General features: G+C 41.1%; 1 protein-coding gene and 1 long non-coding RNA gene across 16 annotated transcripts in view; one reads left to right on the top strand and one right to left on the bottom strand.

The window, feature by feature from the left end:
* dock7 (dedicator of cytokinesis 7) overlaps window positions 1-12522 on the bottom strand; it is a 45557-nt gene that overhangs the window by 13584 nt on the left and 19451 nt on the right. For 6 of the 15 annotated variants that reach the window (XM_079351421.1, XM_079351410.1, XM_079351417.1 and 3 more), the window contains exons 15-30: window positions 11009-11126; window positions 10771-10841; window positions 9428-9566; window positions 9171-9272; window positions 8815-8901; window positions 7824-8055; window positions 6620-6784; window positions 6404-6424; window positions 5951-6120; window positions 4895-4987; window positions 3137-3226; window positions 1612-1707; window positions 1331-1471; window positions 784-897; window positions 485-652; window positions 28-167 (exon numbers count right to left, since the gene is read on the bottom strand). In XM_079351421.1, the coding sequence (XP_079207547.1) occupies window positions 28-167; window positions 485-652; window positions 784-897; window positions 1331-1471; window positions 1612-1707; window positions 3137-3226; window positions 4895-4987; window positions 5951-6120; window positions 6404-6424; window positions 6620-6784; window positions 7824-8055; window positions 8815-8901; window positions 9171-9272; window positions 9428-9566; window positions 10771-10841; window positions 11009-11126 (1947 nt within the window). Of the gene's footprint in view, window positions 1-27; window positions 168-484; window positions 653-783; window positions 898-1330; window positions 1472-1611; window positions 1708-3136; window positions 3227-4894; window positions 4988-5950; window positions 6121-6403; window positions 6425-6619; window positions 6785-7823; window positions 8056-8814; window positions 8902-9170; window positions 9273-9427; window positions 9567-10770; window positions 10842-11008; window positions 11127-12522 lie in introns of those variants that run through there. The other 9 variants (XM_079351419.1, XM_079351423.1, XM_079351415.1 and 6 more) reach the window with 5 other exon arrangements.
* LOC306828789 lies at window positions 1703-2898 on the top strand. Its single transcript, XR_013779789.1, has 2 exons — window positions 1703-2374; window positions 2576-2898. It is a non-coding gene; the product is annotated as an uncharacterized lncRNA (long non-coding RNA).

Here is a 12522-nt window from a genome sequence, read left to right as displayed (position 1 = left end):
GTCCGATTTCATCTGGAGCATACTAACCCCTCGTTTTCTGGGTCCAGTATCACAGACAGTTCGGACAGAACCAGTCCAGCCAGGAAGTGTTGCTCTCTGAACGGGACAGACAGCTCAAACATGTTGGCTATCTTTTGGTCCTGGACATGTGTGGAGAACCCAGAGCTCTGTGTGTGAGAGAGAAACAAGACATGTTAAGAAATCATTCATACTGTAGCTCGTTGATTTCACTACAAATGAGGAATAGTTTATGGGGATTTTTTTCTTTATCTGTATGCTAAGTTAAAGATAGATAGATAGATAGATAGATACTTTATTGATCCCGAGGGAAATTCAAGTTTTTTTTTTTTTTTTTTTTTAGATAGATAGATAGGGGGAAACTTTTGATCTGACAAAACTATCACAACGTGCTTTTATTAGACCTTCTAATGCCTGGTTCTTATTATGTATGCAGGTGTTCTAAATGATCCACTTTTAGTCAGACCTGTGAAGTTGCTGAAGACACAGAGGGGGAGGGCGAGGCAGGAGGGGTGAGCAAACTGCAGGGCAGGTTGAGGGTAACGTAGTGTTCGTGGCTGCAGACGATTCTCAAGAAATCAAGCCTCAGAGACTCCAGAGTTGGATTCTGCAGAGCGTACAACTTCGTGGACACCTGAGGACAGAAACAAGCACACATTGTTTTGTTGTTTTTTTTTAGAAAGGGTCTAAGTGTGTCAATATGTGATGAACTAAAAAGAGATTGAGTTATACATGAATATGTTGTTAATACTAAAAGGCACTTACCTGTTTCCAGTATGCTCTGATGAGGGTGAAGACAAAACCTCGGTCCATGACTGACAGCAAATCGTTGAGAAAGAAGGCCAGACTAGTGTTCAGCCTCTCCACCAACTCGAGGTCCTGTTTGGATCAGAAACACATTCCTTAGGAAGTTTCCGGAGTTGGCAGTTTGAAAATGATTTGTGCTTTCCCTTTTCTCTTTTAGGTTATTATTGTTTGGGCCATTTTTGCCTTTATTGGATCGGACAGCTGGAGACAGACAGGAAATGGGGGGGATCGAGGACTGCAGCCTCTGTACATGGGACCAGCGAAATAACCACCAGTCATCCATTGCACTCATTTTCTTGACTGCATAAAGTTTGTTAAAACCAACATGATGTAACAGGACACCCTTGGAAGTGCCTAACTTGCTGTAAAAAACTTGTATATAAAGTACAACTTTTAAAATCACTTTGTTAATAAAGCAATTGTACATTTAATATGTTCTTCTGAACTCCTTGTGTGGACTTATTGTCTTAACTACCATCACACACCTCACAAGGTCTTGACGTACCTTCTGGAAGCGAGACACAATATCACCAGCGATGGTGCTGACCAAGGCTGTGATGTCATCCATGAAGCGTTCTGGGAAACGGTTCTTCCTGGGTGACTCCAAACGATCAGTGAAGTACAGGTGGTGAATAATACTCTTCACCTGTGGTTCAAATGTTTGGACAGGACACGAGATATTGTCATGGGACAAGGACAGCACAGTACATAATGTTAAGGGCTACATGCACAGTAAGATACATGAATCAAAGGAACTTTAGCTGTGAAAAAGAGTTTGACTCCTACCATGAGTTCAAAGAAAAACCAGGCTTGTTGGAGAGCACCTTCTCTGACACTTCCACTGCTGACCACCCACTGGAGGGCCAGCTCCTCGTGGAAGAGCTGAGCAGATCAGGAAAGTACAAAAATAAAGACAAAGACGTGGAAAAGGAAGGGAAGAAGTGGGAGAGGCAACAAGGCCAAACAGAAAGAAAGTGAGGCACCAGAAGAAGCATTACTGTCCATCTTAAACATTTGTCTCTTTGCTGCGTCTACACGCTGTCAACAGACTACGTAAATAAAGACCTAACCTAACCTGGAAACCAAAGCATGTTTACTCAAGGGGAATGTGACATGAAATAAAAGATAAGCGAAATAAAGAGTTCAGTGGAGTGCTGGGGCCGCTACACTGAAAGTTAACTTGATTACAGACAAGTCTAACTCTGAGCATATTTCCTAAACATGTTACCAACAACTCTTTGAAATTCACAAGTTGAAGAAAAACAAAAACATTTAGCATGATTGAGATTAGTGTGCAGCAACATTTTGCTCTTGATGAATTATGACGATGCACCAGTATTATCATGCAAATTCAGAGATATTGGGAATAATGGTTACATTTTTCTCCTCTGTAGATGGACAGAGTATTTTTCATCTGAAGTAATACGATCAAAAACCTTTGAAGATCATTTAAAAACCAACATCCGACACAGTCCAGCTAACTCTTGTCCTGCAAGCCTCCCTTAACAGTGCTGTATGCTAAAGATGTAGAGTGATGCTAACTGGCATGGTTTAATTATTCATCTCCTCTGACATTTGATTTGTCTTTAAAAGAAGTATGAATCCTGCTTCTTGAAAATAACATTGACATCTCATTATTAACAATGGAGCAAACTGATCATGTAGGGATTGATGAATCAGTTCGACTCCAGTCATCTGTGAGACTGGCTGAATGTCTTGTTGCTCTATTTGGCTGTCTACTGACTTAAAGAGCTACTTTTAGCACTTAGCAGGGAGTGAGTGATTAACCTAAAAAAATTGACGTTTGGAAATTATGAAAAGATTTTAAATTTTAGAAGAGAAGAATCTCAATTTTTTTTTTTTACATCCATTTTTCCCCCCTTTAGCTCAGAAGTACGTACTTTGAGTTATTGTTTAAAGCTCTGGGGGAAACCATCTGAAGGTTTTAATCTTTTTTTATTGTATATTTCACATACAGTAGCTCTTATAGGATAAAAGTAAAGTGACTTGACTGTCGCTCTTCACTAAAGTCTTAAAAAAAAACAAAAAAAAAAACATGCACTCAATATTTGAGTAGGTAGTGCATAACGAAAGGACACTTCCCAGACAACAACATTCATGTCACATGTAAATCACTGTGACACATTCAGGATAACAGGCAGATCCAAGACATTCAGCATTCAACAAGACTCCACAGCCACCAAACACAACATGAACCAGTCGAGAGGCACGCATCCACAGACAAGACAGGTGAGTAGGCGAGTACAGAGCGGGGCGGGGTTGGCTCCTCCCCCAGTGCAAGTGGCTCTACCTTTTTTGTGGGCAACCGTCCTGTTAAAGTTTGCAAGAAACTGGCGCTCTCAGTGTGCGAAGACATGCGATTGCCACAGCGCTCCATGGCCTATGGGTGGAATGAATGGAACGGTGACAACAAGGTTAGTGGAGGAGCAACGGGAGAAAGGGGTTGCACCTTTTTCCACAGCACACGAGGAAAATGTGTTTGCTGGGTCTACCACATACATGCACACTTCACAGTTCAGTGATCTGCTGCACACACTCATAACACATGGCAACACAAATACACAATTAGACACGAGATAGGGCCACAACACTTAAAATCAAATGTACATGAAATCTTAAACAGTGATCAGTGGTTTGATTGCCTTGAAGGAGGGGAGCAGAACCGTGTGTGAGTCTTTCTTTGAGTTAATGATGTCGATGTTCTGAATACTTCATCAGTGTAAAATGTCATCAGGGATACATTTTTTTAGAGATTTAAAAGTTATCAAAAAAAGGGTAGAGTATGCCTATCATGTTGATATGTTGTTAGTGGTACTATTTAGTCAATGTTATAATCTTGTTTTGTGATTTCAATAAACTAGCAGGAGTCATATTATTTTGGTTTCTTGATATGAAGAATCACAAATGTGCAACTGAGAACCAAACACAAACAAAACAAACATGTCTCTGTGTCATAAAAACTTCAAATGAGGATAAAAAAACAGACATAACGTCACATGAAGATAGAAAAGAAAGGTGACAGACACACACACAAACACACTCGCGCTCACAGTGAAAGCATGCTCCAGAGACAAAGTGATTACTGTGTAGGGTTAGTATAGAGTCATGCAGGGATTCTAGTTGAGAGTGAAGACTATGAGGTTAAAGCAGAGAGAGAGAGAGAGAGAGAGAGAGATGAGAGAGAGAGAGAGAGAGAGAGAGAGAGAGAGAGAGAGAGAGAGAGAGAGAGAGAGAAGAGAGAGAGAGAGAGAGAGAGAGAGAGAGAGAGAGAGAGAGAGAGAGAGAGAGAGAGAGAGAGAGAGAGAGAGAGAGAGAGAGAGAGAGAGAGAGAGAGAGAGAAGAGTTTATGAAATGAAAATGAATGCAAAAGGAGTCTCGTCTGATGATTTCTAACACTCCCCTTTTTCTCTTCTACTCCAACGATCCTTACAGCGTGCCTTGGTTTGGAGTTTAGCCAAAACAGACAAAAACCCAAAACAAAAGGCAGAATGACCCGGAAAGAAAGAGGTCAACTCTGATTAGTGCCACAGATAGAAAGAGGTTCTGAAACATTCGGATCGAGTCTGAATGATGCAAGAAGTGAGAAAAAGAGTGGTGTTAGATGATGAGTGGAAAGGATGACACTTCAGACTCTAGAGTGAGACAGAGGGTCATGGAGGCGGCTGTGACTCCCATGTGAGGGATCATGGGAGGGTTGTGATTTAAAGGTTACCAGAATACTGTAATATTTTGAAGTTTTGGACTTCAGGGTGGGATTTGCTCTAATTTGAAAAAAAAAAAAAAAAAAAAACCTCAAAAAGCAAGGTTGCTTCAGGATTAGCTGGTTTGGAAAATTAAAAATGTGATCATGAAATTAGGACAGCAAAAAAATAATCTCTGTTAATACTCTTTAGGGAGAAAATGTCCAAACTCTCACCCTTCTTACGGACTTCTGACAAAGTACAAAAATAAACCAAAACTCCAAATATCCCAGTATCCCTTCAAGGTGGAAAGGGTGAGCTGTTTCAGCAGTGAGGCAAAGTGAAGGACAGGGCATTCATAGAACCACCTGCATGGTTTCTGGAGCAGACCCGGGGCTGGATCCCCAGGGGGCACTCTTACAGCCCATGGTGTGCACCCACGAGTTGGAGCGGTCTAAGCCCTAGGCGTGCCGAGGTCAAAGGACACAAGGCAGGCAGGAAGCAAGGGAGTGAGCGAGCAGCACGGAGGGGGGGGGGCAAGGAGGAGGGAAGGAATAATGACAGGTTAAAGAGGTTCAGTGGTCAGGACCGCTGGAAGATGCCAAACAACCAAAACAAAGCTTAGATGTCAGTAAATTAAAAAATCCAAATCATCACCACAGAGGAGCAAAGCTCTCTCTCCCCCTTTAGTCTAGTCTCTGTGTAAGAAACAACCAACCCCCCCCCATTCAGAGACAAGAAAAGAAAGGTTTAGTTCAATATAAGAGGCAAAGGGAACATTCATTAAACAAAGGGCTGCATTCGCTCACTGCTCAGGAACTTTGGGGTTAAATTAAGAAAGTGGGGGAATCATTCAAGGCAAATACATAACACAAAGATAAATGAAGTAAACATTCGAGGCTAATGCCTTTAAAAGATGTTTGACTATTCAAAGTGTGTGCTAAAGTTCCCTCCTGCTAGCATCTGCTGGTGATGTGACTGCTCACCACATGTCTCTCTGATGCTTTTCGTGAGGACGTGCATGTGTCTGTGTGGGTGTCAGGTTGCTTTTACACAGGTTACAGAGATAAGATGTCCAGTCTTATGTTTACGCATTTGCCATACAGTTTGCTTGCTGATAAAATAGTCCCCCCCCCCGGTCACTGAGCACATGGAGCACATATGTATCGTGTGTGTTACGAGCTATGGATTCAGTTCAGTCACCTTACCTAAGTGTGTCTCAAATACATCACAAATCAATCAGAGCAGCAGCTTTGTTAAACATTCAACTTCATCTGACTGTTAATACTATTTCTGTCTATTGCCAACATGAGAACCACAAGTCACATTTTGGGTTTGATCACCTTTTATCTGCCCTAACACAACACAAACTGATAACTAAAGAAGCTGAGACTAAAGAGGCAGATTTTAATTGAAAGCTTTACCTTGCTGCCAATGATGGCGCGGACCTCATCGTCAGGAGAGGTGGGAGTACCAGAGATGTCAGGGTTACTGTTGCTAAGGCTACGGGAGCGATTAAGGTTGAGGCTCGCTGGGCGAACAGCTGAACGAGCCATAGTGGCGTAATGAACCGAACCTCCCAACCCTCCAGGGCCTGGGAAAACAAAGACAGGAAAGTGGGACAGTGGCATATGATGGTCGCATGTTGACTCATGTGCCCAATGACCACATTAGAAATATCAAACCAAAGAGCCAAAGAACCCAGACACAATTCTTCAACTTAAACATGGAAAAGTTAAATACAGCATTTAGGACATGTATTCCACAATTATTATTATTATCCAACCTTGACGGGATATTAGTGGAAACAAGCATGAAGCATGATATTTTCATTTTGAACAATTGCTCATAATGTTAAGATGCACAGTTGTGTATACCTGATACGGATGAGTTGGGGTCTGTGTTGGGCAGGCAGAAGACAAAATAGATGCAGGAGGGGAAAAAGCAAAAGATAAAAAGAAATAGAAGAGGAAAAAATTATGGCCAGTAGGTTTGACAATAGAAACCCAGTGAAGATGAAGGTGGGTGGAATGAAGTGAACTTAAAAGGAGAAAAGAAGACAAAAGAATAATTCATATCCACATTATAAATACCCGGGGAGGGCGAGTTGGGGTCTGCGCTGGGCAAGCGGAAGACGTAGTGGATGTAAGATGACAGCAGGCCGTTGCGGCCATGCATGTCCTGGCTGGTGTCCAAGTACTTGTGAAGCCGGTTCACTATGGATGCCATGACCTCGAAGGATGCCTGGCCCAGATTGACTGAACACACAAACCCACACACACAGGTACAAACAGAAGCTAAATAACATGTTTCAATGCAGACATGGAATAAGACAATGCTAATGACTGGCTAATTACAGGCTAATTACATGAGTGGTTCTCATCATTCCACTGAAAACTGTTAGTGACCCCACCTCAATCCAATGGTAACCAATCGGACCAAGCTAAAATGAATTTAAAAGCCATCCAGATTGTAAACATTCACTTCACTATGAAGTATGTGTGTGTGCAAACTCACTAATCAGTAGCATTGATTTAACCTTTCTAAATCAACTAATTATACCTACTTACAATAATTACATGAAAGTATTATAAACATTTTATATTCTAGTTTATTTCTGAACTACATGAATTCAGCTGAGTTGTAACATTTTAAATCTTCTCCACGTATGTCTTTGAGGACTCCAGAAAATGAGTCTGTTTAAAGTTACAAATCAAAGTTTTATAACTAAAGGAAATGGGCCACATTAAAATACAGAGAGAGCTACCAGCAGCCTGCTACAACACAGCCCAAACCATTGATTTTAGCACAAATCCCCCCTCTGACAAACTAACAGCCAATCAGAGCTTGGCTCTTGGTTTGCTAATCAGATGTCTGGTCTCATGTCTGTCTCTCCCCCGCCCCCCATTTAGAGGGAGAAGATGCATGCATTACATTGTTCATCTGTCACCTTCTCTGCAGCATTATTACTAAGTATAAAGCAGTATTTTAAAGTATTTATTGGTTTGTGTTGTTCCAATTTTCAATTTTAGAACATTTATTCATATTAATTAAATCTAACATTTCCCATGTCAAAAACTAATGCAGGAGGGAAACTGTGAAACCACAGCAAAGGAGAAGTTACAATGACAACATTTTAATTATTCCTTCTATTTTTTATTTTTTTTAATCATCTGTTCCAGCTACGTTCTACAGCTCGAGCTGATGAAATGTACGCATGAGATTTACACCTCCAAGCTGGAGTTGAATCAATATGTGATCTATGGCTTATCAGTTTAGGGCAATAAAATATCTTACCAATCTGCCCAGCAATGACTGGCGGCCGCACAACGAGCAACACCAGCTTGTCGAGCAGAAGGTGAAGAAATCGAACCACTGGCTCCAGCTGGGAAGAGTTTAACGCCGCGATGCTGGACTTGAGTTCGGCCTCCAGGTTGTTCTCCATGATACGCATATCGCCGATCCTGACTGGGAACATGTGCTCGTCCAGGGCGTGAACCAAGGCAAAGAACTTATCCAGGTACTGGTCCTGTATAGGAGAGAGAGGGAGATGTTTATTGACATAAGAAATTCAAGATGAGTAAAACAGGACAAGAAAAAGAAGAGCGCGATGATCAACATGGGTTCAAAGAAATGAGGACAACAAGAAAAAATTAAAGTTGCCGAATGGGAAAAAAAAAAAATCACAACAGTGTTCTAAGATGGTGAAAGTTTAAGTAGAAACAGCTAGAAGGTAGTCGTCAAAAAAGTACGCCTGGTTCTCCTCGTCTTAAGTTGGCTCACTGAGTGGAAACCACAAAACGAAGGCAACTACAAGAACACACCAGAATCCAGCGAGTCTAATCTGCGCCAGGAGCAGTGATTTATGAGCACATTAGTCCCAGTTAGGCTCCGAGGGACCAGAGTCAAGCCCTCTACGCCCCAACCGACACAGAGATGGAGTAGACTCCAGTAAATTACTGGTGGGGCGAGGTTCACCCGCTAATGAACTGATGCTACAGAGGCTTTACAGTCTAAACCTGAAAACAGTCTGTTTGTCTTCACTGGTACTGGATTTTTTTTAAAGAGTAACCCGTGATCATGTAGAAAAAGAATTCGATGCACAGTGATACAGCAACACAATAGAAAAACATTACACAAAGGAAATTGTGCAGCTACATTTTCCCTTCCCTCATATTTAAAGCGATGACATCATCCATGAAGATGAGACAGAGTAGGAGGAGGAGAGACGATGAAGAGGAATCCCCAAAAGACATTGAGTAATATGACTAACACACATTACTGTTACCTGTGTGTGGATGGCTGAAACAGTCACCACTTCCACATTAAACACTCCTCTGTGGTTGTCAACCCATTTCATCCCCGGAAGAGGAACCTAAAGAGACAAACAGCCTTTTTAAAATATATATAACTTAAATAAAGAACATTTTGTGAAAAAATGGCAGAGTGGAAGGCTGAGATTCAACTTCAACTTAAACATCTGAAGGGTGATCTAAAGTCATTGAAAAAAAAGTAATACAAGTCTAAATATTTTAACAGGATCTGCAAACTTCAACAAAAATATGATTTATTCCCCTTTAAGTATTTCTGACTACATTCATTGGTTTTTTGGTTGTTGATTCATACACGTTCAACACATCTTACGTCTGGTGAGAGAACAGAGTAGGACTGTGGAGGCTTTTCCAGAGACACAGGTAGACAGAAGTGTCCAGTCCGCAGACGTCCATTCTGCAGCATGGGGATCCACTATAGACAAAGAGACAAGAATAAATCAAGACTCAGCTCTGTGTGTTGTGTACACACATGCCTCCCAACAGAGTGAGTGCAGAGAACTTTGACCCTCCACCATGGGACAATCACTTTGTGTGGTTATTGAGGATGCATCTGTGACTGTTTCATACCGTGTATCCCACCGGGGTCTCCAGCGGTGTGTTCTGCTTCTGCTGACAGCTGACGTGGTAAAAGGTGAAGAGAATGTGGTGGTGGTCGGACAGGGACGCAGGCAGCTTGATCTTCACCTCATCATGAAAGTCAGGGGATCTGTTGAAAACAAACAAGAACCCTAAAATACAACTCTTCAATAGCTGACAGAATACGAAATACAGAATAAAGATGAGTGTAGAAACAAATGTTTGTACAGCCTTTAATTATATATTCAGGAGTATGACCAAATTATAAAACCACAACAAGGTGTAACTTTAGAGAGAGCTTTTTTTAACAGTCGGTCACAAATATCTGCCCTGTCCTCCCCTTGCTTTTCAAACATTATTTAAAAGACATTCATGGAAACGAAAAAGAAACGTTTTACCTCCTAAAAAGACACACACACTAGCTAGCACGTTCCATCCATGGTGTACTATTATCCATTTTCTTTTTCTGCCTGGGTCTATTTATAACTTTGGGTTTGAAGACTTTGCAGAAACTCACAGAAAATCAAGTTGTTTGTGTAGAAATTACATAACACACCAGAATTTACTTCAGCTGAATTCTTTAAGTCCCCCAGGAGGAAACTTTATCTGCGGGTCAATGCTCAAAAACAAACAAGTCCCAACTATAGCCGGCCCACCAACAAAACCAGCAGGACCACTTGAAGGCTGGAAATGGTGAAAAGTCCAAAAGCAGCTACAAGTGCGAGGTGAAAGATTTCAATTTTTTTTTATATATACTTATTTTCCCTTTCAATCCCGAGTACAATTCAGACTGTAAAATGTCCATGACTTAAACTCATTTCTATTGGTTGGATTCATTCTTGATGCATGACTGTCCTCGGCGGAGCTACATCATTCAGGTCGATGATTTTAGCCCAGAAAGTTTGACCCCTGGGTGACAAATGACACACCTCCGGATGTTGTAAAAAAAAAAAAAAAATCCCTAATAGTGGTAATAAAATAAAATAGTGGAGACCCCTTAGCTCTTTTGTACAGCGGGAGAAACGTGTGCCAAGGGCAGCAGCTCACACGGTCCAGAAGGTGGATTTAACCTGTTCTTTAATGGGTGCCATCAAAAGAGCTAATGGAAGTGGAAGATGCACTGATGTTAAATGAAAAGGTGAAGATTTCATTTTAAACTGAGATAAGTATTTCAAAGTTAACCTGTGGCGGTCGTGAGGCGTCGTGACATACATCAGGTTCTAATGATTCTCAGAGCAGGGATTCATCTTCTACTCATCAGGGTCAAATATTACAGGTTATTGAGATCCCATCACACATTCCTTACAGTGCTCAGTGAAGGCAAAACAACTCACCTGTTATGGTACACCACAGAAGTATAGGCTTCTTTGTAGAAGTCAGCACAGCTGGACTTCCCGAATATCACCTGAAGGATGAATACAATGCGACCCTCAGATATTGTAGCATACACACTGCTGCAGTAAACAGCAAGTACACTGGACCGCTGTTTTCACTTTATGATCGAGTCATTCGTTTTCAACACAACAACACATTTCTAAGGTGTTTTAGAGTCTGATACATTTCATGGCATACCGGCATTGCATTGTTTGGATCCTCTCCGTTCATAAATTGCACTTTGACTGTGATGTTGCGGGCGGAGCCTTGTCGGTTGGCGAAGTTTAGACTCTGAGGGTTCACATACAGCAGATTCCTAGAAGACGGGTAAGAACAGCAACAGAGAAGAACAGAGCACACCATGAGTTACGTCATTTAAATAAGTGAAGAAGAAAAAGAAACTGCAAACAAATAAATGACATGTGTCAAAATGATATCTAAATTAAAAGTCATTTATTCCAAGTGCAGTAATAAAACTTTCCTCTTACAACATGACTGATGAGATCTGAATTATTATTCTAAATTATTATTATTGTTATTCATGGCATGAACCTTTTTATACTGTAAACATTTATTCTATTATTTATACAAACTTTTGATGCTGTATTTTTACATTATTCCCAAAACATGGAGGATATGTTTCATATACAACACTACATGTTAAACATCAAAAATGTGCACACTGTATATAATGACTACATCTATTGAACAGATAGACCTGCAGGTTGTGACCTTGTGTTATAAGCTGATATACTTAACAGTGAATTAAAAAGGTAAAGTCCTATCAGAGGTTCTTTCCTCTCTTTTTGCTGTTTACTGTATTAAAGAAAGTCAAGGTTACCTTCACCCGTGACCTCACGCTCCGACATAAACTCAGCGTCTTTGAAAGTGCATGACCCGTCTCCCTGGCACAGTTACATAAGATTCAACAAACTGACAGATATAAGAGGCCAAGGACAGAACAGTAGGTACAATCCACCAAAACCACCAAACTAAAGGGGACATCCGTCTAAAATAAAGTAAGTTCGGATAGTTTATGAATGAGCATCACGTGTTTACATGATGCAAAGGTGATAACATTGAAGAAAACAAATCTGCATGAGCGACAATGATTTCCAAACGTCTCAACAAGGTGAAGCACAAACTCAACAGCACTTTAGGCTGAGCCATGGTTATCAAGGGTAACCATGATGTTAACAAACCAATAACGCATGCTAGATTACCTTCTCTTTGAATGAATTTTAGTGTTGGCTTTAATTGATTCTGCCCAATAACTAGAAAGCTACAATCTAATAAGTACAGGTACTTTTCTTTAATGGCATACTAAAAGTTGTGGGGAAAATGTTACATGTCATGATCTTCAGTCAAACTAACAGTGTTAGTCCTGTGCTGTGCAAATACTGGTCAATAGACCACTGGGAGAGGGGAGGAGGCCTCACAGGAGGAAGGGCAAAATCAAACAGGGATCAGCTGACAAACCGCAATGACGTAGTCATGCCTGCGGGGGAAGGTCCCGTTGAGACCACAGCTGGAACCACAGCGGACAAAGAGGCGTGGGAATCTCTCTCGTCTTGAATTGACAAGAATTTCACCCTCTCTCTTATTCTGTTTGCCGCCATCCGTCAGGCTCTCACACTTTTATTGGCCACTTCAAAGTAGGGAGCTGATTTTGAACTGAAGTAGACCTTAGGGTGACTTCACTGTCGAAAGCT

This window comes from Symphodus melops (genome assembly GCF_947650265.1).
Source record: "Symphodus melops genome assembly, chromosome: 8".
Taxonomy (NCBI): Eukaryota; Metazoa; Chordata; class Actinopteri; order Labriformes; family Labridae; genus Symphodus; species Symphodus melops.
Note: the sequence above shows the minus strand (reverse complement) of the source record. Positions and strands in the feature narration are given on the sequence as shown.